Source organism: Dermochelys coriacea, chromosome 23, assembly GCF_009764565.3.
Source record: "Dermochelys coriacea isolate rDerCor1 chromosome 23, rDerCor1.pri.v4, whole genome shotgun sequence".
NCBI classification, from domain to species: Eukaryota; Metazoa; Chordata; order Testudines; family Dermochelyidae; genus Dermochelys; species Dermochelys coriacea.
Genome location: NC_050090.1, coordinates 4,836,997 through 4,861,623, shown reverse-complemented (window position 1 = coordinate 4,861,623; position 24,627 = coordinate 4,836,997). Strand labels below are relative to the sequence as shown.

Genomic DNA, 24,627 nt, shown 5'->3' with positions numbered 1-24,627 from the left:
GGGAAGGGTGAACCTTCCAATGACTGACACAAACCCCCATCCATCCCCGTGCCTCCAGCCATGTCCTGCCCCACCTTGCCTGGTCACACAGACCCCCTGACCTTGGCCTTACAGAGAGCCACTCCCTGGGGCTGAAATTAACAATGACATAGGTTTCGCTTCCGGCTCTGATCACAGGAGGGCCATTTTCCTCCCCCCTGCGCCAAAGGCCCAGCTGCTTTCAATCACTGATTTTATAACCCGGCATGATGTGGGCTGGGGCGCAGGGGCCCTCCCTGCCAAACCACCCATGTAACACGCATGTCAGGGCCACACCTGGAGAGTAATATCTCCCCTGGGAAGTGCATGCCTGGGGAGTTGAGGCTACAGATCCCAGCCCAGAATCACTGGCAGGACCAAGCAGAGATAGATCCAGATCCCAGCCCTGCGAGGAGGGGGTGGGGAGGAAGGTAGTAAATTTGGGTACAGAGAAGGCAGAGCGCCCCCTCCTGACTCACCCACACCACTTCCCGCTGAGTTGGGGACTTGGTGGGTCTCCCACCCAACTATGCACTAAGTCTGGCCCTGCTTAGCGTAAGATGCCAGCATGAGTTGGCATGACAGCAGTGTGTCCTAGGCCATACAGTGCTAAGATCAAAGGGAGATTCTCCTTTAGATTAAATGCGGGGAGGCCTGGGCTTCAGAAGCAGGAAGCTCGGAGCTGTATCCCCACCGGGGCTGGGAAGGACCAAGAGGCCCATGTGTGTCACTGTTAGCAAAACCCTAACTGGCATTGGATTGGTTATAATGGGATACGCCCTGCTCCTGAGCTGATCATCGTAGATAGATAGATAGATAGATAGATAGATAGGGTGTATGGGGGAGAGAGAGAGAGAGAAGGGGGGTGTATAGGGTTAGGGGATTGATGGAGAGATGGGTAAAGGGATACGTATGAGAATAGACGGGGGTGTGTATAGGGTTGGGTGGACGGTAAAAGGCTCTGTATGTGGCTAGGTAGACAGAGGAGTGTGCATAGGGAGGGAGGGATAGGCAGAGGGTAAATCCATGAAGAGGGTGTATGGGGATGGAGGGGCGTGGCCAGGGGCTGGCTGGATAAATAGAGGGGTGTGCCTGGGGACAGAGAAAAGGGGAAAGGGTGAGTCTGAGGCAGGATAAATAAGGGGGATGGATGGATGGATAGAGACCCCTCCCAATCAGATGGCTATGAGCTGTAAACAGCCATCAGTGGATTTTCCAAGCTGTCTGTTAGCAAAGCCCTGGGGCATCCCATTATCGGGGGGGGGGTGGTGAAAGAATGCCCCCATCTGTAAGCGCTTCCATGTGTCTCCATGACTCACGCTGCTCATTTCCTTCCACGCAATCCCCCCAGGGCTCATCACTCACTGGCTTCCACCGCATGGAGGGGGTGGGCGCTGTGCTGGACTCAAGGAGAGGGCCCCTTGTAGAAGGGGGTGCTGGGCAGCCTTCCAGGGTGACAGAGCTGTAGGGCTGGATTCGGGCGGGGTGACGTGCTTGTGACCAGGGGACCCATCCGTGCACTGGGACCTCGTCACCTCATGGGGATCTTCGGGGAGTGTCGCCCTCTTGGACAGTCTCTGCTGGAAGAGCTACTCAAGCGTGGGGCAGCAGGATGGGCTAGTCAAAGCAGGGGACCACTAGCCCTAGAAGGGGGCGTTGGCTAGTGGTTTGAATCGGGGTCGGTGGGACTGGGAGTCAGCACTCCTGGGTTGTGTCCTCAGCTCTGGGTGGGGAGCGGGATCTCGGGACTGGGGCAAAGGGATTGGAGGTCAGGACTCCTGGGTTCTATTTCTGGCCCTGGGTCGGGGGGCAGAGGGGGTTGATGCAGTGATTAGAGCAAAGGATTGAGGAGCCCATGTTCCTGGCTCTGCCTCTAACTCCCCCAGGGCTGCCCTGGGGTTATGTCAGGTCCTAGGCATTTCCTGTCAGTGGGAAGCGCTATTGCTGGCCAAGGATGGAGCCCCCAAGCTGAGCTCCCCCATCCCCATCTCCCTCCTGCAGCTCAGCCCCTTAGCCATCAGTTTTGGTCTGAGCTGGAAGAAGTGAGATTTCAGCTGGTGCTGATTCCTTGGCTGAACAAACTGAAGGTAGGAGGGATGCCCAGCAAGAGGATCTTGGGGTCCTGGGACACCCCATTAGCTGGTGCCCCAGGCCCTCCCATGTCACTCCAGTTGCAGAAGCTTGGACGGAGGCCTCCTGAGCTCAGGTACAATTGTCCCCCTTTCCCACTGCCCTCGCCAGCCCTGCCTGGCCAGGCTCAGGGCCCCGCTGGAGGCAAAGGCTGATCTCAGGGCTCAGGGATTGGCCAGGGATCCTCGCAATTTGGGTCAGTTCTTGGCTTTGCTGCAGACTCCCTGTGTGACCCCATGGAATAACCACCCTTCTGCTGTCTGTCTTGTCCACGTAGACAGGTAGCTCTTTGGAGGCAGGGGGACTGTCTCACTCTGTCTGTGCAGCACCCGGAGCGACAGGGCCCTGATCTCAGTCACAGTGTGTCTGGGCAGCACCCGGCGCAACGGGGTCCTGATCCCATCACTGTGTGTCTGTGCAGCGCCCGGCGCGATGGGGCCCTGATCTCAGGTGGGCAGTACCATAATGCAAATAAATAATAAGAACTGACTTCTTCATTAGTGGTTTGCTTTATGCCAAACCAGAAAATCCCAGTGGTTGAGCTAGTCCAGTCTCTGGTAGTCAGAACAGGTGGCTCAGATGCTAATTATTCACTCTTATGTAGCCATTTTCATTGCTAGAGCTACATTTGTATCATCACCCCCATTGTATAGATAGGAAAAACTGAGACGCAGGGAAATTATTCACTTTCTTCACAAAGCTAGGACTTGAACCCAGGCATCCTGAGGCTTAGGCAGGTGCCTTAACCACCAGGCTGACCCTCCCCTGACTTTGCAGGCCCCTGTGACTGCTTTTTATGAATGGATTCCAGCTACACAGGTTCCTGCCTCTCGCCTTATCACACACACACAAGACACGGATCACCCGGCACCCCTTGACAGCCAGTTCCCAGGACTAGATTCCTGCTGATTTGACTGTACCAAGATTACCCTGCTGGTTAAATTCCCATGGGATTTAAATTGGCTTTGAGTAGCCCTGGGGTCATTATGAGCATCTATTTACCCAACAGCCGCACTCAGAACATAAAAAGAAAAGGAGTACTTGTGGCACCTTAGAGACTAACAAATTTATTAGATCATAAGCTTTCATGAGCTACAGCTCACTTCATCGGATGTACTCCTTTTCTTTTTGCGAATACAGACTAACACGGCTGCTACTCTGAAACCTGTCACTCAGAACATACAGGGCCTTGGGCACTACAAAGCCCAGAGGAAGATTCATCGAGTTTAAGACCAAGAAGGGACCACTAACCTACCTGAGCGGACCTCGACAGGTCACAGAACTTCCTCCAGCTCCCCCTATCCCGAGCCCCATGATTTGTGTTTGGCTAACACATCTCCAGACAGGCCTGCACTTGGAGATGGAAAATAAGCCACCACTTTCCTTGGCAGCTGATTCCAGAGCTCAGTTACCTTTGTTGTTAAAAATCAGGCCACGGTTCTCACTTCAATGTATCTGGCTTTAACTCCCAGCCACTGGTTCTTGTTCTGCACGAAATGAAAGAGCCCTTTAGTACCTGGGAATTTCTTATACACTGTAAGCAAGTCACTGCTCAGTCTCCTTTTCAACAAACTAAACAGGCTGAGCTCAGTATAAGGCATTGCAGCCAGTCCTCGACTCATTTCTCTGGATCTTCTCTGCACCCTTGACAATTTTTCCTTGCCCTGAAGAGCTCATGAGGAAAGCCTTCCAAACAGACCCGGCACGGAGCTCTCTGCCTGAGTCTGCACAGAGCCTGAAATGACAACTCGAAGGCAGCCCTCCGATCATCTCAAGGCGGCGTTGGCTCTGAAATCTACTGACAGTTCATGTCAATGTTGTTAGCATTGGCCACTGCTCATCTCAGCTTAGGCACTCCAGGGATGCAGGAGTGCGGGGGGGAAAGGGGCTGTATCGCTTTAACCGCGAGCTGGCACATCCCAGGCAGGGCTGGAGACATGATGCAAGTTTCAGAGCTGGAGGCCTAGATGCAGAGAGGGAGATGGAGGGAAGTCAGATGCAATTATAGCCCTGATGAGCAGGAAGGATTGTAAATCAATAGTGACTAATAGGGCTGTAAATAATTGAGCACAGCTGAGATTGGACCCTAATCGAGGGAACGGAAAGCAATTTAGATATCATGTTCCAAACACACAAGGGAAGTCATGGAGGCCCTGGGAGGCCCTGATTGCTCCGAGCAACATAATAATTCCTGGGTCTTGCCGGCAGAGGGGAGTGCTGCAGGCCAGTCTGGGGGTCTGAAATGCGGCTACGTCTGGGGTGGAACAGAGTCCAAGGGTTAGCAGTTGGGAGAAAGACAGAACAAGAACTAGTGGCTGGACGTTCAAGCCAGACAAATTCCGATTAGAAATAAGGCACAAATGTTGAACAGTGCAGGTGATTGGTGTGAAGCAGCAGGGAGGGGGGAGTGTTGGCCTGGGAATGTGGCAGGGGAGTTTCACTCCCTGCGGATGGGATACCTGAGAGCCCGTAACCTGGCCCAGGAGGGAGAGGGGGAGGTAACACCTCTGCCCTGGGAATGTGGACAAAAGGCTGCAGGAGAGAGCGGGGGGGGGTGTTAGTTTCAATTTGGTGCTGGGTGGTGGAACACAGGGAACCCCAGGGCCGGGGTCTAAGCTCCCTGCTCCCCCAGAAGGACTTGACTGAGGGGTCCTGGTTGTACCCCCAAGCTCCATTTTAGACTGTGTTCCTATTGTCCAATAAACCTTCCATTTTACTGGCTGGCTGAGAGTTACAGTGAATCCCAGGAAGAGGGGTGCAGGCCCCGGACTCCCCCACACTCTGTGACAATTGGTTAATTCATTAGCTAATCCCCTTGACGGCCTTGTGCATTTCCTCAGACCTGGAGAGACAACTGGCAATCACTACGTGGCTGACTCCACGGGGGGGAGGCAGATTGCGGGAGAGGGCACACACTGGGAAAGGGGGTGCACTGGGCAAGTCAAGGGGGTGCAACAGTCTGCATTAGCAGGATGCAGAGAATCAGGGGGCTGAGAAGGAAGCCTGGACCATCAGCTGGGAGTATCTCTTGGGCTGTGTCAGAATGGGCCCTGCCTTGCTCTAGATCTGGGGTGCTTTGGGCTCAGCTGGGTCCCTCTGGTCTCTTCCAATGCCCATGAATGTACATGGCCAAGGGCAGCCGGGCTGCGAGGGAGCAGTAGGGAGGGCAGTCACAGGAGGGACCTGTTTACTCTTCCTGCTAGGGGAAAGGTATTCGCACCGAGGCTGGCTAGTAAAGGAGGCTGGCTAATAAAGCAGTCACGATGCTTTATGGGCTGGTTCTGTGCAGGGACTCTGCGAAGAACAAGAAAAAGGGACAGGGGAACGGAGCTAGGAACCTTGGGGGGGGGGAGCCTAGCAAGAGTCACGGTGGGAGCTCCAGCACTGGGGAGGGGGGGAGGCAGGAGCAGCCATGGAGGGGAAGCTCAGACTCACTGGGGGGAACCCAGCCTCAGGAGTCACTTGGGGGGGGCCAGCCCAGAGTCAGTTTGGCCCCTTTTCCTGCTACTGAGTGACAGGGCAGCTGCCCTGGCCTTTTCCCTTACGGAGGGAGCAGAGCTGGTCTCCAAGGGCGGTCAGGGGTTGGTTTCGGGGGTAGGACAGACATTCCCCATGCTTTCAGTGCGGGGATTTCCTCGTGCTGTATCTCTCCCAGCAGAGAGAGTGCCCCAATCTGGGTGTCGCAGTGTCCTGTCGCTGCCTCCACCCCGCAAAGAGACACAATAAACCACAAGGCCCCAGCTCCTGCCTGCCCTGACCCGCCTCCCCCCACACACACCCTACTGAGCACAGCCCCCAACCCAGGGCAACAGAGGTGCTATTATGGGCATTACGATAACACCCGGAGGCCCCTCCATGCCACAAGCACAGAGTGAGAGACAGCCCCTGTCAGAACACAATCGAGATACACAATGGGTGGGAGGGAAACTGAGGCAGGGAGTAGGCAGTGACTTGCCCGTAAAGACTGATAAACCTTGGACCAGAAGCCGGGTCTGCTGAGCCTTAACTGCGGGGTGATGCTTCCCCTCCAGCTGGGGGGGCCATTGGTTCACTTCCATTCCTGGGGCAGCCCCCGGCTTTCTCTGAGTGTCTCCCCGCCAAGCTCTCACCAGGGCCAACGCAGCTTAGCTGGCAATGACTAGCGGGAGCAGGCAGCAGTGCATTGGGGGCAATGGGTGCTGTGTGGTCCCGCTCCCCCAGCCAGGCTGGCCATCACCCGGCCCCCAATGCCAGTGCAACTCGCCCGGATGAGCACTCGCCCGGATGACCACTAGGTGGTAGGCTGGCACCGGGAATCCCATCAAGGGACTCGCTGCCTCCAGAGGCCTCTGCTGGGGAAGGGGCTTCGACCCTCCTGCTGGAAAAGTGGGCGAGGGCTGTGTCTGGCCAGGCTGTCCCAGTCTCACAGGTCGTGCCCACTCGTGGCCCTATATGGTCCCTTGGGGGAGCTCCCTTCAGTGCGACAGCCCTTCTCGGGGGTCCACTCTCTCTCGGGGGTTAAGCCCCTCCTGGAAGCACACCTCTCTGAGCCTCAGCACACCTGTCTCTCGCCGTGGGCCCCCTCAGGGAGTCTACTCGCTCTGTACCCCCGGGACCCCCAAGCCCAGAAGGAATAATGCCCCCTGATCTCTAACCCAGAGCAACTCTCAGCCAGCGTAAGACAGGAGGGTTTATTGAGCGTCTGAACCCAGCATAGAAAACTCTCAGGGATCCTCAGGCCTGGCCTCCCTCAGGCCAGCACTTCCCAGTCTCTCCTGCATCCAGGTGGGCTCTGCCTGCTCTCTCCCTCCAGCCTCGAACCCCCTGCTCCCCGGCCCCGCCTTTCCAGCTGGGCATCCCATATCACCTCCCGCAAGCCAGGCCTCTGTCCATTGTCTTCTGTCCAGGTAAACAGGGTCCTCTCGGCTGTCCTTTGTTCCCCACTGGCTGGAACCAATTGGTCACAGCCCCCGGGGTCCTCTCTCTGCAGCCCATTGTCCTCCCGCTGGCCAGAACCAGCTGAACTGAGCGGGGTCACTTGGCCAGTGACCTGGGGAAGTTCAGGGCCCCCGCCCCGTGGTAAAGCATCGGCAAAAACATTGGCACTTCCCCTCACAGGGACCATCTCCATGTCATAACCCTGGAGGAGCAGGCCCCACCTCAGGAGCTTGGCATTAGCCCCTTTCATTTGGTGCAGCCGCGTCAGGGACAAATGGTCCGTGTACACAGTGAAGTGCTGCCCAAATAGATGCAGCTGCAGCTTTTTAAGGGCCCACACCATGGCCAGGCATTCCTTCTCCATGGCCGCATAGTGCTGCTCTCGGGGCAGCAGCTTCTTGCTCTGGTACACAAGGGGTGTCTCTCCCCCTTAGTATCAGTTTGCATCAGCACCACACCCAGCCCCATGTCTGAGGCGTCAGGGAACACCAGGAAGGGTTTGTTAAAATCCAGGTTTACCAGCACCAGGCTTTGGATAAGTGCCCCCTTCAGCGCACAGAGAGCCCTCTGGCACTGCTCGGTCCAGACCACCTTGTCCGGCTTTCCCTTCCTACAAAGCTCCCTGAAGGGAGCTGCCAGGGAGCTAAAGTGGGGCACAAACCTCCGGTAGTACCCTGCCATCCCAATGAAAGCCTGGACCTGCTTCTCAGTCTGGGGAGTGGGCCAGTCCTTGATTGCCTCCACTTTGGCCAGCTCTGGCTTCAGGTGGCTGTTCCCCACCTTGTGGCCCAGGTAGGACACCTCTGCCATCCCCACCTTGCACTTTTCATCTTAATCCTGTATCCTGCAGGCGACCCAGCCCCCTCTTTACCTGGGACACATGGTCCTCCCAAGTCTCGCTAAAGACACAGATATCATCAAAGTACGCCAGAGCAAAGTCCTCCATCCCCCTTAGTAACTGGTCCACCAGGCACTGGAAGGTGGCAGGTGCCCCCTTGAGGCCAAAAGGCAGGACCAGGAACTCGAAGATCCCTATTGGGGTGGTGAAGGCAGATTTCGCCCTGGCCTCCAGGTCCAAAGGCACCTGCCAGTAGCCTTTGGTGAGATCCATGGTAGTGAGGTACCGGGTGCCCCCCAACTTATCTAGGATCTCATCAGTCCTAGCCATGGTAGGTAGGCATTGGACACAGTGATAGCACTGAGCTTCCGATAGTCCACACAGAACCAGATCGACCTGTCCTTCTTGAGGACCAGCACCACGGGAGAGGCCCAGGGGCTGGAGGAGGGCTGGATCACCCCTAAAGCCAGCATGTCTCCGACCTCTCCCGTCAGGTCATGGGCTGTTTTCCCAGTGACCCTGAATGGGGAACAGCTGATAGGAGGGTTGGCTCCCATCTCCACCCGGTGAACAGCCAGGTTAGTGAGCCCAGGCCGGTTGGAGAACAGCTGCCGGTATGAATGCAGCACCTCTCTGATCTCAGCCTGCTGGGCAGGGGTTAGCTGGTCTGAGAGGGGAATTGATTCCAGCGAGGGGTCAGCCCCAGCCTCAGGGAGGAGTCCCACCAGGGATCGTCTCCTTTCTCCTCCCTCTGCCCACGCACAGCCAGCACCAACTTCTCCCTGTCCCAGTTGACATGGTACATCACTGGCTGTGTGCCCAGCTGGACAGTTCCACTATATAGTTCACCTCGTTTACCTGTCTGATGACCTTGACCGTCCCAGGCAGTTTGCAGCTTGTTCCTCCTCACGGGGATGGGAAGCATACTTGTCCCAGTCCTGCAGGTGCTGGTCCATAAATGTTTTCAGCACCATGTTTAGGGTCCCATTGAACCTTTTCACCAGCCCATTGGACTGAGGGTGGTACACCAAGGCCCAGGTGTGCCAGACCCCACACTTCTCCCACAAGCACTGGAGCAGGGCCAACATGAAGATGGACCCCTGGTCTGTAAGGACCTCCTTGGGAACCCCACTCTGCTAAAAATGGTCAGCACCGCGTTTGCCACGGTGTCTGCCTCGATCAAGGACAAGGCCACCGCCTCGGGGTAGCATGTAGCGAAATCCATCACCATCAGGATGTATTTCTTCCCTGACCAGGTCACCCTGCTGAGGAGCCCCACTATGTCGACAGCCACCTTCTGGAAAGGCTCCTCTATGACGGGCAACGGTCTCGGGGTGCTTTACACTTATCCTGGGCCTTTCCCCCACAACTTCTAGCAGGAGTCATAGGACCTGCAATACTGTTGGACAGTGTCAAAGACCCCGAGCCAGTAAAAGTTCTGCAGCAGCCTTTGCCTGGTGCCAGATGCCCTGATGCCCTGAAAGGGAAATATTTTGGGCCAAGTACAACAATCTGTGGCGGTACCTCTGTGGGGACAGGGCCTGGGGTCTCAGTATCTGGGTGGGGGTAATGGGGAGGAGATGGAACCTGGGGACTCGGTGGGGACAGGGCCTGGGGTCTCAGTATCTGGGTGGGAGTAGTGGGGAGGAGATGGAAGCTGGGGCAGTGGAGGGGATGGGCTCAGCGACCAGACAGGAGCAGCAGGGCGAGGAAAGCTAGAATCAGGGGTCCCATTTGGGGAGGGGGACAGGGCCTGTGGGCTGAGTGACCAGGTGGTGGCTGTAGGGGCGGAACGGGACCTGGGGGCCCAGTGACCAGGCGGGGGCAGTTGTAGGGACAGGACCTGGGGGCTCAGTGACCAGGCAGGGGCAGTGGGAGGGACAGGACCTGGGGGCTCAGTGACCCAGTGGGAGCAGCACGGGGTGGGGACAGGACCTGGGGGTGTGTGACAAAGCGGGACTGTTCTTAATGTTTCCTCTGAATATTGTGGGGGTGCCTCAGTTTCCCCTATGCAGTTCTTAAGTCTCTAAGTGCTGGGTTAAGGGTGTATGATCCTTGCAGAGCCCTAGAGGGCAGGTGAGTGCAGGGGTCTGGACACAGAGAAAGGCCGACACCCTGTTTCCTGGCAACTGATGGCCTAGGCCCTCCCCCCCCCCAAAGTGAGAGCTAAAGGGTTGGAGAACAAAGGACTCAGGTGCCCTCCTGGCCCGGGAAAGGGACAAAGCCCAAGTGGGGGGAGGGGGCCTGGAGGGTGAGTCAGTTTGGGGCTGGCTGGGGACATGGAGTGAAGTGGAGACGGGGTTGTCTGGCTCACGGATCCCCAAAATGGACCCGGCTGAGGGGTCCTGTTCTCTGCACCTACAAGCTCTGTGTTAGACCATGTTCCTGTCGTCTAATAAACCTTCTGTTTTACTGACTGGCTGAGAGTCACGTCTGACTGCGGAGTTGGGGGGCAGGACCCTCTGGCCCCCCTAGGACCCCACCTGAGCGGACTCGCTGTGGGAAGCGCACGGAGGGGCAGAGGATGCTGGATGCTCCGAGGTCAGATCCAGGAAGGGGGAAGCCGGGTGAGCTGTGTGCCCTGCAGACAGTCTGCTCACAGAAAGGAGACTCCCCCCAGAGTCCTGCCTGGCTTCGTGGGGAGCAGTTACAGAGCATCCCCCGGAGACTCCGTGACAGGGTGTGGGGGGACAGGGGCAGGGGGACACAATGACCAGGCAGGGGCAGAGGGAGAGTAACTCAGCAGTGTGTTTATTGATCTTGGAAATAGCAGCCAAGGGGTGAATCCACAGAGATAATGTTCACTGATGGGGGGGGGAGAAAGGAGGATAGGTGAAGCAGACACCCCAGGTCAGTCAGGGTGTGCAGCCCACACCCCATGCTCTGTCCCACAGTGCCCACACACCTCCCCGCCGCTCTCTGACCCACTCTCCGCTCCCCTGTGCTAAAGCTAGCGGTGCCGCTCTGGAGCTGCAGCCCCGGGGGAGAGGGGGGCGCTGAGTCGCTGGCTGCAGGGCTCAAAGCACGATGCAGAAGAGCCTCTTTTCGCGGAAGGGGTTCTCCGAGGAGGGCACCGGAGTCACCAGCGGGTCCTCTTTGGCATGCGCCTCGCAGTAGGCCAGCAAATCTGCCGCCGCCTTTGACACCTGCCACAGGGAGGAAAGGGTTAAATACACCTGCCCGAGCCCAGGGAGAGCACCTCCTGCTGGCCACAGAGCTACTGGGCGATCTCCCAGCCAGTGCTCCCCCCACAGCCAGCTCCTGCCCTGCTCCCCGCAGCGCCCCCTGCCGGGAGAGGCTGGGACTGGAGTAGCCAGGAGCTCCCCCCACAGCCAGTTCCTGCCCCACTCCCCCCAGCGCCCCCTGCTGGGAGAGGCTGGGACTGGAGTAACCAGGAGCTCCCCCCCACAGCCAGCACCCCTGCCCTGCTCCCCACAGCGCCCCCTCCTGGGAGAGGCTGGGACTGGAGTAACCGGGAGCTCCCCCCACAGCCAGCATGCAGAGAGGATGGCATTAGGGGTGGGGCTTCCACAGCAGTGGAGACAGTGGCATGGGGGCGGGGCTTGCACACCCATGTGAGGAGGAGGCGGTGGGGGAGAGTCACACCTTCATGCGGTCAATGTTCACCTCCAGCTTGAGCTGCTCCACCGTCTTGCGGGCCTCGGCGATCTTGGCCATGTTGTTGGACATGGTTCCCCAGCCAGGTGCTTGCCCTGCAGGGAGCTGGCGGGGAGGGGTGGGTGGAGCCGGGGGAGTAAGGGGAAGGAGGAGGGGGGCAGAGAGAGCTGATGTAACTCATCACGGGCTGCTGTCCCCATTGGGACAAAACTCCCGGAGCCCTGGGCCACGCCTGCTCCTCGCACGCTCCCTGCTCCCTCGTCTATAGGGGGCACCAGCTCTGCTCCAGCCCCAAGGCAGTGGGGACTGGCTGGAGGGCGGGAGGGGGGCGGGCAATGGGATATGGGGCCCTTCCCCTCCAGTTGCTGGCTCCAGTACAGCTCCTGGTCAGCAGTGACAAAATCATCCCTGCTGAGTGGCTCATATGTGAGGAGTTGACGGGGGTCTCAGTTACAGACCACCCCCACGAGAGCGGAATGGGTGGCTGAGGAGGAGATGCCGGGCCAAGGGCCAGTCCCTCTAGGGCAGGGCCACATTGGCAGGGGCTGAGCATATGCAGGAGAAGGGACAGCTCAGTGGTTTAAGCACTGGCCTGCTAAACGCAGGGTTGTGAGCTCAGTCCTTGAGGGGGCCATTTAGGGATCTGGGGCAAAATTTGGGGATTGGTCCTGATTGCACGGATGATCTCCTTAGGTTCCTTCCAACCCTGAGATTCTATGATATGTGTGTGGCATGCATAGCATGTATATGTTTGCATGCATGTATAGGTGTGTGTGTATATATAGAGAGAGGCAGGCCTATCTTTTATTGGCCCGTCTGTTGGTGGAAGATCCACGCTTTTGAGCTGCGTGAGAGCTCCTCTTCCCGTCTGGGGAAGGAAGCAGAGTACACGTATGTGCATGCGTGTATGTTTGCGTGTGCCTGTGAGTTCACCCTGCCCCCCCCCCCCCGACAACCCTGAGCTCTCTGCTCCATCCACGCCTCCCCCCAGCACAGAGCTAAATTTTAAAGGCAGCTCAGTGGAGCTGCTGGGCCAGGAGGGGTGGGGTGGGAGCTGCAGATGAAGGGGGCTGGAGGCTGGCTGTGCTGGTGACCATGGGGAACCCACTGCCTCAGACTTGATCCAAGAAAGGGAAATTAGCCACACTCCGGGAAGAGTATGTGGGGGGGCTGGCTAATTAGGGCCTTGCAGCAGCTTTCCTCCCCCTACTCCAGCCCTGCCTGCAGGAGATCCCTGATCAGCTATGCTCAAAGCAGCGAGCTAATTGCTCAGCCAGGTGCAGGGAAATGTCACCTGTTCCAGGGCTGGCACAGGGAAGGCCAGCGCTTAAGTGGCACAGCAGGGGGCACTGCATGGCTAGAAGCCCGGGGCAGGGCCTTTAAAGGGACAGTGCCTGCAGTCTTTACCCAACCCACCCTGAGCTGTGCGGGGACCAGGGGTGGAGGGAGGCCTGAAATACTGTGAATTTTGGAGGCTCTAGGTCGTGATCCAGTCTGTAAAATCCCATGAAGGTGGCTCTGACAGGGAAGGTCCCACCGATCAGGGTTAGGAATATTGGGGTGACAGAGTCTCTGTCAGGAACAGGGGCCCACCAGAATCCCTCAAGGCAGAGGCAGTCATTAAAATATTGGGAAAAGGGAGGTTAATGAAATGCGGAGAAGTTTTTCTGGGGAGATCGGTTAGAGTTTGGGGGTGATGGTTCAAATCAAATCCGCTTGCTTTGTGCTCTTCTACAGACCACCCATTCCACACCCCGAGCCAGTTCTTTCCTACAAAAAACGCCGGGGGAGCTGGCTGGGCATCTCATTTGCCCGGCTTCATGAGCCTGCAGGGTGTGTGCCATTTGTAAGCGAGGAAGGCCACCTGCACGAGACATCAGAGCTAAAGAAATATGTGTTGCTGGTGTGCACTGGCGTGCAGATGTGCATCCACGTGCAAGTTCGTGCCAGGGCGTGTGTTAGTGTACGAATGCCTGCATGCTTATGTCTGAATGGGCGTGTGTGCCCGAGCGCAGGCTCTTATGGACATTTGTGCGTGTGGGGGTGCAGGCATGGGAGTGCATGAGTGTGCACATGGGAGTGCAAGGACTTGCACACGTATGTATGTGTGCAAGGGCATGTAAGGACAAGGGCTTATGGGCATGCACCTGCGTGGACAAGGCCATGGGGAGGGTATGTGTGTGCTATAGTGTGCACATGAGAGCGCAAAGACTTGCACATGTGTGTGTGTGCATGTGGGGGGGATGCACACAGTGAGCATGCATCGGTGGACACATGCAGACACGTCCCCCCGTGGAGGAGAAGTCCCAAGTGCCCTGAAGTGCTAGCTGCATTCCTCTCACTGCCCCAGGCCCTCCCTAGCTTCGCAGCTGCTGCTGGGGGAGATGCTGGTCCCTGATCTCTGTTCTCCGCCGATAAATAACAGAGGGGCTGGGCGTTGGCTATTTTGTTTTTCAGTTCCAGATCTGTCCCCCCATGCAGGAACCTGGAATCTGATTCTTATCGGTTGCTGGGGGCACAAACACCTCCTTCCTTCCAGATCTGCTCATCCCGCTGGACTCATACCCTCTCTGGCAGGGTCACCGGCCACAGAGCTCCTGCCCGGAAAGCCAAGCCAATACGTGGCTGGCTCTGCACTGCCACCTGTATGTATGTGGTGGGGGGCAGAGATGGGGCAGGAAAGTGGGGGCTTGGGGGGTTATTACAAAGCAAATCTCCTGCATGCCTTGGACCAGCGTGGTGAGTTGAGGACCAAGAGCCAGGTGGAATGCATGTCCCGCCCTGCCTCAGGAGAGTCCAGGGTTGGTCCAGGAGAGTCCCTGGTTCTGGTGCTGACCCAAATGGATCAGAAGCTGCTGAGCCTGCAAAACCCATCTGGGAATCTCACTCCGTTTTAGGGCCTGTAGTATAGATCTGGACCTGCTTAGAACTCATCATCACCCGTGATTTGGTTTATTCAGTGGCAGCTCTTGGAAACAAAGGTGAGCTGGGGATAAAGAATTTTCAGAACTTCTGGGGATAGATAAATCTATCTATCTATCTATCCCCATAGACCCCATCTATCTATCTATCTATCTATCTATCTATCTATCTATCTATCTATCCCCATTCACCCTCTCTATCTATCTATCCATCTATCTAATCTATCCCCATACACCCCCTCTATCTATCTATCTATCTATCTATCTATCTATCTATCTATCTATCCCCATACACCCCCCTATCTATCTATCCATCTATCTATCTAATCTATTCCCATACACTCCCCTATCTATCTATCTATCTATCTATCTATCTATCTATGTATCTATCTATCTAATCTTCTTACATCAGTGCCCAGATTTGGGCATGGAGGTTCATACTTTTTCTCCCCAGGCTGGCCCCTGTCACTGGAGGAGTGCAAAAGAATGAGTAGGTGTCACCAGAGGGAGGGGTGGTCTAGAGATTAGGTGAGAGACCTGGGCATCAGGACTCCTGGGTTCTAGGCCCAGCTCTGGGAGCAGAATGGAGTCTAGGGGCCAGAGCAGGGGGGCCTGGGAGCCAGAGCACCTGGTGCTAGTCCTGGCTTACTGGGACCCTGGGCAAACCCCTTTCTGCCCCTGAGCCCCCCTCTGTGAAACAGGGCTAGGGAGCCTGACCCCCATGCTGGGAAGGAAGCAGTTAGTTTTGCTTGGCAAAGGCTCTGAGACCCTTGGAGCAGCGGACAGAGAAAGACCAGATGCCCCCTTAGCAGTGATTGCACCCCAGCCTGCCAGCTGCCCCCTGAGGGCAGGGAGACCGGCCCCCGCTGGCACTGCACGGAGCAGTCTGGGGCATGGGGGAGCTTTAACTGCTCCCCGGCCAACAGGGATCATGGCTGTCGGATGCTCCGGGGCCAGCTGGGTCCCAGGATTTCCTAGGAGACAGCGGGGTTCACTACAGCGAACAGGGAGCCTTCTAGCTCGGCGCTAGCTTCCCAGAGGGGAGATCAGCACTCCCCATGTCAGAACCCCAGCCCAGGGCAATTTAGGAAGGGGTGGGTCACTTTCGAGGGGACGCGGGGTGGAAGGGGGTGGGGGCTGAACCAGCTCCTACCTGTTGCCAAAGTGTCTGGGTCTCTCGCTCTCTCTGGATGAAGTGAGCAGCGTCAGCTCCCCACTCAGCAGCCTCTGGTGTGAAGCATCTCTGAGTGTCACCTCCCCCTGCCCCCCGGGGGGTGCTGGCTCAGCAGGGTGGCTCGCAGCAGCTGGCAGAGTGGGGGGAGGCAGGGCCAGCACCAGAGCCCTGTGATCACACACAGTAGGACATACAGATGCACAGACGTGAGCATGGGCACACCCGTGTGGCCAGACAGACACACAGACCCAAGGGCAAACGCCCTCCCCCAACCCCTTGATAGACATAGACACGTGGGCACAGACAGACAGCCATGGGGCGCACACATGGACAGATAGATGGATACGCGCACACGGAAGAGTGATAGAGTCACACACACACACACACTCACAACACTCAGAGTCAGGTGCGCGCAGGAACCCCCCCCCCACCATGGTCGGACTGACACACACTGGTGCAACTAGACTGCCAGGCACGGAAGCCTTCGTGCACACACACACACACACACCCCGTGTGCACAGACACACGCCAGCTCCGTGCTCACACACACTCAGTTCGCAGGGCCTGTTCTCTGCCCCTCATGTCATCATGTGGCCCAGTGCCAAGGGTTGCCACATTCAGGCATGGAAGTGGGCCAGAGCCACCATTCGGGCATGGAAGTGCCCTCCCCCCCGCCTTCCCCACTGACCCACAGAGAAGGAGGCCCCAGGATTCTGGGGGTGCCTTTCTCTCTATCACTGGGGATTGGCATGTGCCCAGCTCCCCACTGGGGAGTGCCCAGCCCCAGAGCAAGGGGTCCACACGTTCCCTGGGGGAATGGCTGACGGGCTGCAGCCCAAGCTGGCTGTGTGTAAGTGGGTGGCCCGTTACCCCTTCGCCCTCAGCAGGCCAAAAGGCTCGAAGCCTTACCTAGACTCCTCTCGAAACATGGACCCAGGAAGACTCCAGCCCCCTGGCAAAAGGGCACACCGAGATGTGGGGGGGGCTACCCTGCAACTGCACTTGGACAAGATGATGGGGGAGCAACCAGACCTTTCCAGTTGCATTCTCTGTTACCCAGAACCCCCAGGGCCCTGCCCAGCTCCTGCTCCCCGATTCTCTGTTATGTGCAATGACTTTGCTTTGTCTCTCCCCGTCCCTGGGACCCCGAGTCCGGTCCCTTGCACTCTGTGCTGCCCTCCCCACATGCAGCACTGGCATTACCCACATGGGGGCACCGAAGGAAAGGGGATCCATACAGCACTTGGGATCATGCCACCGACCCTAGAGCTGGCAGACAGTGGGGTGCATGGGGGAGGGTGCCAGGGTCTCTCCAGCTGAAGGTTTCCTCCTCCCGCCCTCCCGCCCCATGGAGCTCACACCTGGAGAAGGCATGGGGTCCATGCAGGGCAAGAGGGCCTTAAACATGGGTGCAGGCCCTGCTGGGCTCGAGGACAGTGCTGCTCAACCCCAGAAACCCTGGGATCTTCAGCATGAGCCAGAAGCTGACCGGGCCGCCGGGGCTGCCCTCGTGTCTCACGAGAGCGTGCCGCGTGGGCAGGAAGGCGCCGCGGGGCCGGCGGTGCAATGGAGTACGGGCTGCAGGAGGGCAGGGGCTCAGAGCGCGTGTACCCGCAAGCGTTGTGCGGTGAGCGTGGCAGGTGCAATGCTGGTGAGGCAGGACAGGAGCGAATCTCCGGGGGAGGCAGGAGATCGTGGCACGGGCCGGGCATGGCCGTGTGGGGAAGCCGCGCCCTCGCAGACGGCTCTGATCTGGCTGGGGCACGTGCCCCTTTGCCCTGGTGTCACGGGGAGAGGCGGGCGCCCTTGGCTCCGAGCACCAGCCCCGCTGCAGCCGCCATGGCAGCCATAAGGGCCTCAAGGGGCTAAAATTAGCCCCAGCAAATCCCGGCAGTGCCTCACGGATTCCAGAGGGGCGGGGGGATGATGGAGGGATAGAAAGAGAGGAGATGGAGAAAGATGGGGGGGGGAGAGAAAAGGAGGGGGCAAGGGGAAAGGGAGGAGGGGGAAGAGGTAGAGAGGGTGGGGGAGGGGAAAAGAGCTAGCGAGCATGAGTGCTGGAATCGGCTGACCCCACACTAGAGGCGGGGGAGACAAGGCCATTAAAGGAGCTGAACGGCAGGGAGGGGGTCGCTGTGGGGGGCAACAGAGAGAGACGTCTAGAATGAGGGCAAATGAGCTCCACAGGACCAGCCCGGTCCATGGACCAGCTCCCATGTTGACACACACACACACACCCCTGCCCCACATCCACGTCCTCCTGGGATGGGACGGGGGAGTGGATTGCCTCCATCTAGCTTCTTTCCTGCTGAATCCTCCCCTGCATCCCTCTTTCCCCCGCAAATTACCTGCTGGAAGCTCCGAGTGCACCCCCCCACCAGAGGGCAGTGCCGCCCAGGTGTCCCGACACGTTGCAGCCACTCAGACCAGGACTCAGTATTTAATTATTTGTTCTTTTTACTGTTTTTGGTCCCCGCGTCCTGCCAAAGAGGCTTTATTTGGCCTTTGGAGCCCCACCAACCCTGGTGTCTTGGCTGCATCTCAGCCTGGGTGACACTGCCCTCCCTGTCCCCCATAGCCCACTCTGCAGACAGGATTCTCCTGGGCTTTCTGTCCCAAACAGTGTTTAGTTTTGCCATGAAATGGCTGTCGCATCCCACCCCAGAGGTGGCTGCATTTCAGTGCCGAGGGAGGCATTGCTGTATAAACAGCTGCTGTGTTCCACACCAGAGGTAGCTGCATCTCAGTGCTGGGGGATGGATTTCTGTATAAACAACTGCTGCGTCCCACCCCAGAGGTGACTGCATCTCAGTACCCGGCAAGGGGTACACCTGTGTGCCCTATCCCAGTGGTGGCTGCAATTCAGCGCTGGGTGAGTTGTCCCTGTATAAACAGCTGCGGTGCCCCACCCCAGAAGCAGCTGCATTTCTACGCTGTGTGAAGCTACTCCTCTCTGTTTTTGTTTAATAGCCGTCTTCTCCTAACACTTCCTAGCAGCAGCTGGGGTAAAACCCAAATCCTCCTCCTCCACCAGCCCAGATCACTTGAAGCCGAAGGAGAATCCACACCAGCAGTGATGGGCCTTGACATGTACAGTGGCACATAGGCCTCGTGCTGTCTACACCAGGGGTTAGGCTGGCTACATCTCTCAGGGATGTGGATTCCAGTGCAGATCAACCCTAAGGAAGGGGATTCCAGGCACCGGTTCCTTGGTAAAGTCACTTCAGCCCCTCCGCACCGCCGGTGCCCTGCACCCTGGGACTGCCCAGCCAAGGATGCCCTGCCTCCCCTCCAGCGTTTGAACCCGGGGCCATCAGAGCTGCGGCTCTGTCCCTGGAGTGACAGGACCAGCTGGCTGAGCCGTCTCGGGAAGCCATGGAGTGGTCGCTAGAGGGTGGCACAAATCCACGCTCTCCTGGCGTGGGTGGTGCCAACCCCCGCAGCTGGGAGCGGAGAGCGGTGGGTAATTGTCAGGTGCAGAGCAGTGCATTGTGGGACAGGACTAGCCGCACCCCATGTGGCTTCCTATCCCTGTATGCATGGCTTAGCCAAGACTGAACTAAAGGCCCCATCCCTGTGGCATGGACCCAATATTGCCACCCTGCAGGCGCATTGTTGCAACATCTTCCGGTGTAGTGTAGACGGGCCCTGCAGGGAGGCGGCTTTGCTTTTCCCCTCGATTCCTCGGCCAGCCCTGGGATTCCTTCGCACGGAGGGCTGGCGGGGAAGGAGCCGGTGGAAGGGTTAACATAATCCTCTCGTCCCTTCGCCCCCTTCTCCAGAGGCAGGCGCTTGCAATACGGTCGCCATGGCGACGGCACCAGCCCGTTCTGATACCGGAAGAAGCGAGGGGTGGGAAAGCCGGGGTGTGGAATCGGTTCATTAAGACCTGGGCGATAGCGGGGGGCAGGGGGAGGAGGAGGACTCGGGCACATTCCAGAGGTAAACGAGACAGAGAAAGGGCTCCTGCAAATTATCTCGCATGTTTTGACAGTGCCTGTTGCTCATGTCCTTTTAGGGAAATATTCACCCAGAGCTGAGATGCAGCCACCTCTGGGGTGAGGTGCAGCAGCTGTTTATACAAGGAGCCTCCATCCAGCACTGAAATGCAGCTGCCTCTGGGGTGGGGGTGCAGCAGCTGTTTATACAAGGAACCTTCACTCAGTGCTTAAATGCCATTTCCTCTGGCATGGGGTACAGGGACTCTTTCTACAGGGATTGTTCACCCAGCACTGAGATGCAGCCACCTCTGGAGAGGGGTGTGGCAGCTGTTTATACAGGGATCTTTTTCCTGGCACTGAGATGCAGCTGCCTCTGGAGTGAACGTGACAGCTGTTCATATAAAAATTCTCTGCCCACCACTGAAATGCAGCTGCCTCTGGGGTGGGATGCATGGGCTCTCTTTATACAGGGAGTTTTTACCCAGCACTGAGATGCAGCCACTTTTGGAATGAGCCTCAGCAGCTGTTTAGACAAGTTCCCCCACCCAACCCCCCCACCCAGTCCCCCAGACTTTCTCAGCCTTGCTGATTTCTAGTCTGTCAGCCTGGTCCTAGTCACTGCAGGGGGGAGTCAGAGTGGATTCAGCCAGGTGGGATCTAGAGAGACCCTCCCCCCTGCCTCCAGATTAGCATCCAGTTCAGGGCAGGCAGCCCACTCCTGTGTCCTGCCTAGCCTTCCCCTCTCCCCCCACCCATGGGTGAGTCTGAACCAACCTGGAACTCATGGGATGCCCCTGGGGCACAGGCATGAGGAGCCAGCCAGCGCCCAGCACTTGCCAATGCATCCCATCATTCCAACTTGGCTACTCACGCCTGCCCTGTGCCCAGGCACCAGTGCATTGTGGGAAAATCCTGTCCGCTTGCAACTCCTCTGCCCAGGCTCTGGAGTGGCTTTCCCAGGGTGCACGGTTCCTGGGGGCATGGGGGAAGGGACAGGACCGGCCAGCTCAGAGTCGCCAGGTTGGAGGGTCTGAAGGGTCCAGCAGCCTCCATAGAGAACCCCCTTTAGATTCCAGTCAGCTCAGTCCTGGCTGCAAAAGGCAAGTGGGGCGGGGAAGGGAGTGGGGGTGGGATGTAGGGGGATGGTGCTAGGGCCCCTCCCCCCCAAATATCTATGAATCACCTTCAGACCTCCCAGTAGCCCCTGAGATGGCCAGGCACTGCGGCGGAGAATCTCGCAGCACTGGGGTCCCCGGTTGGATGCTGGCAGGACACTGCTGTGGGGAAGCTCACAATGCTGGAGCCCCCAGTTGTGTGCTAGCCATATGTGGGGCCCCTCTGCTGCAGAACTGGCCCACTGGCCCAGAATTCCTGGTCGCCTCGGCCCAAACCCAGCCCAGCTCTTTTGTCACCTTAGATTGGGTTGCTTTACCTCATCTCCCCAGCCTGGCTCATGGCCCCCAGGCCAGGCCAGTCTCCTATTCACAGTGTGTAGCTCCCGTCTAATTACCCCCTGCGGCCCCAGACTCATTAATCGGCCCCATGATGCTGCCTTCATTAATTGCCTCCTCCCTGCTGTAATATTGGCCAGTTGTTCCGTTCCAGAAAAGTTAGCCCCGTGACACCAAACCGATCAATTACCCCCACCCCAGGGTGTCAGGGGAATGAGGCAGTTCATCGCCCCCCCATAGGGCACCAAGTGCCCAGCGAGCCAGCTGTCTCCTGCCACCATCCCGGCTTGTTGACCCTCCATTAGCAGGACCATAGCTGCTTGGACCCAGCCCAATGGGCACCTGTAAGGTGCCAGGATAGAACGACTGGCAGGGGGCTCAGCTTGGCTCATTGCCTGGGGGACATGCCCGTCTGAGGGGGAGGCACCCCGCTGTGGGTAAGATAGTTTGTTAACCCTATGGTGCCTGAAGGCAGGAGCACAGCAGGCACTGCCCTGGAGAAGCTCACAGCACGGCAGCGATCGGAGTAGAAGCCTGTTCTCAGCTCTGGGCAATCCAGGCAGAGGGACGGGTGGGCACCTTGTGAGGGGCGGGGGGGGGCCCTCTGCCCTGGAAACAGCCCCTTGAGACTCTCCCCCGCCCCACACACAGGAGGCCTCTCTGCTCAGTGTAGAGCTGACTCCCAACCCCGGCGTAGGGAGCAGATCGGGGGCATGGCCAGAGGACATTGCGCTGTGCTATTCTCTGCCCGCCCCCCAGGGCATAGGGGGTGCACCCCTGACCGGGAACTGGGAAGAGCCCTGAATGTGAGGAACACAAAGAGAGTTAACCCTTCCCTTTCCCCAAGCGTAGGGAGTTGGGACTCAGGCCAGCTGCCTGCCATCAGCTCCATGTGCCAGGAGGGGTAGGAGCGAAGCAGGTGTGGGTGGACATGCCAGGGCCCCTTTCTGGGCCAGAGTAACCCCTTTCCCGGGAGAGCAGAGCTCAGCCCCGGTCCTGCAGTGATCCGGGGCCCGGGGGGGAGGGGGCAGGAGAAATGGGGAGTCTGGCAACGCTCTGGCCCTGCCACCGCCTGCGAGGTATTTTTAGCAGCTCCGTGGGAAGGTGCTGCCTGACTCAGGCTTCATGTTCCCTGCAGTTTAGCAGCTCCCCAGTTGGGCCTGGCTCCTGCTGGCAGCCAGGGGCATGTGGGGAGAGGGTGAGTGGGCTGAACACACCCAATGCTGGGGAATCGCTGGAGCAGGGGCTACAGGGGTGCTCACACCCTCCCAAGCCCACACCAGCTCTCCCTCTGCTTTGCCCCAGTGCACCCTGCCCCACACTGGCATTCGTGTCGAAATCACTGCTTCACTCTGTTCTGTCTGTGTCAGGTGCTGCTGGGGAACTGCTGTAAGGAAGCTCGCAGCACCATGTTCCCCAGCCGGCACCGCCTAGAGGAAGCTCGCAGCACCACGCTCCCCAGTTGGCACCGCCCGGAGTAAGCTCACAGCACCAAGCTCCGCAGCCGGCCCCTCCCGGAGGAAGCTCACAGCTCCACACTCCCCAACCGGCACTGCCCGGAGGAAGCTCGCCTAGTGCCAATGCCCCTTTGGAGGCAAGTGGCACTTTGCCAGCTCCAAGCTGTACTGTCCAGCCCCACTGCCCTGATGTCCCCCCACCCACACCAGGACTCCCACCCCTGCTGCTGGGAGAACCCTGCAATGGCACAACAGTCCCCCAGAGACCCGCACACCCAGATCTGGATCTTTGCCAGGACAAAGATCTGGTGTGGCTGCAGGAGGGGTGGGTACCCTCCTCCCCGCTTCCCCCCCCGCCACCTGCCCCGAAAAGGATCTGCTCTGGGGATTATTTCATGCAGTCCTGTGCCCTGCAGGGGGGTCAAATAAGCCAGTTGCAATGGACCCTTCCAGTCTTGGGGTCAAGGCATCTGGTGCCAAGGAATGGGGCACGACCTGCCCGCACACACAGATATGGTACAGCCCCCCCCCGCCCCATCCTGGGGCTGGCTAAGTGGCCCCATACCCGCTGGGAATTGGGGAAGGCGATCTTGGGTCCCACAGGACCGTCTCACCTCCTCCCACCCCAGCCTGAAGCGCACACAGTCCCAGCAGCTGGTGGGTTTGGCTCGGGGCAGGCCATGAAAGGGGGCCACTGTCTCACATCTGGCAGGCATTAGACCCCAGCCACTTCAGTCAGCCAGAGCCACCGGCCCCTCCCCACATCCCCCTCCGCCATAGCCCGGCCTCTCCCCAGGTCCCAGTGCACCCCCTGCACTGTCCCCCACTGCCCAGCAGAGCCCAGCCCCCCATCAGAGCCCAACCCACCCTTCCCAACAGCCCAGGCTCCCCGCCCTGCAGATCCCAGCTCCGCCCCCCCCACCCAGCAAAGCCGAGCCCCACCCAACATCCCCCTCCTACACACCAGCCCCCTCCCACAGACCAACCCCCCATCCCCGCCAGAGCCAACCACTGCAAACACACACACCCTGCGCCTCTTGGGGGAGCCCAACATATTCACATCCTGCCCCACAATAGCCCTTTCCCCACCCCATAACCTCCAACCCTCCCCTCCATTACAGCCCTCCTCCCCCCACCCGCTCCCCCTCTGCTCAGGTTTGTGTGATTTGCAGATGGTACAAATTAAAGGGTGTGGTCCCATCCCCCTCCCCCTCCCCCCATTCCCTGGACCAATCCCCCTCATTTCTACCCCAGGCTCCCCTAATGGGAGGCAGCCAGATGCTCCCTGCTTTTCTCCTCTCCCCCATGCCAGGAGATGGAGCACCCGGGGGGGGGGGGGAGACAGAACTTGACCTGCAATACCGGTGTGAAGGGGGGAGGGAAAATCTTCTGCCCCATCAAGTGGGGGTGTCCCATTCCCACCCAGACAGAGAGGCACAGGGAGGTGAACCCCTCATTTGTATCATGCACAAGGCAGGGTGGGAAAGGGAAGACACTTGGCAGCTCAGGTTTGGGGGTGCAGGGGCAGAGGGGTTTGGAGGCTCAGGTTTGGGGGTGCAGGGGCAGAGAGGCTCAGTGGCTCAAGTTTGGGGGTGCAGGGGCAGAGGGGTTTGGAGGCTCAGGTTTGGGTGCAGGGGCAGAGGGGTTCAGCAGCTCAGGTTTGGGGATACAGAGCACAGCAACTTAGGCTTGGGATATGGGGAGAGGGGTGCAGAGCACTGCCATTCAGGTTTGGGGGGTGCAAGAGGGCATCGGACTTAGCAGGCCAGATTTGGAGGTGCAGAGAGCACTACAGCACAGGTGTGAGGGTGCAGGAGAAAAAGCGCAACACCGCAGTGGGGGTGCAGAGAGCGCAGAAGCTCAGATTTTGGAGTGGGGAAGACAGCAGCCTAGGCTGGGGGGAGCAGAGACAATCTGCATAGCTGGGGTGGAGGGGAGCAGGGAGCAGAACTGGCTCCACACTTTGGCTTCCAAGCAGGGCTCGAGGAGGAGAATGTGCATGTTGTCCACAGCTTGTAATAATTCAGCTGAGCAAGGGCCGGGGGGAGGGGAGGGGAGGGGAGCAAGTGCTGGCGTTCCTGGGGCTGAGGGAAAGAATTTGGAAGGCAGGAACGTTTTCCTGGCTGCTTCACACATCTGGTTTTCATAAGGGTCTCTGGGCT

The 24,627-nt window shown here is 58.5% G+C and overlaps 1 protein-coding gene across 2 annotated transcripts; it reads right to left on the bottom strand.

Annotated features, from left to right (window-relative positions):
* Nucleotides 1-10,693: 10,693 nt before the first annotated feature.
* On the bottom strand, nucleotides 10,694-15,670 carry GNG8 (G protein subunit gamma 8). Of its 2 annotated transcripts, none has more exons than XM_043501380.1 (3): nucleotides 15,596-15,670; nucleotides 11,510-11,616; nucleotides 10,694-11,049 (listed from the first exon to the last, which is right to left on the bottom strand). In XM_043501380.1, exons 2-3 carry the CDS (start codon nucleotides 11,591-11,593, stop codon nucleotides 10,921-10,923), a joined length of 213 nt encoding a protein of 70 aa, XP_043357315.1. In that variant the 5' UTR covers nucleotides 11,594-11,616; nucleotides 15,596-15,670; the 3' UTR covers nucleotides 10,694-10,920. The 2 variants fall into 2 exon arrangements, with proteins under 2 accessions (XP_043357315.1, XP_038237910.1); XM_038381982.2 differs by having other exon boundaries at nucleotides 11,510-11,626; nucleotides 15,596-15,651.
* Nucleotides 15,671-24,627: the final 8,957 nt, after the last annotated feature.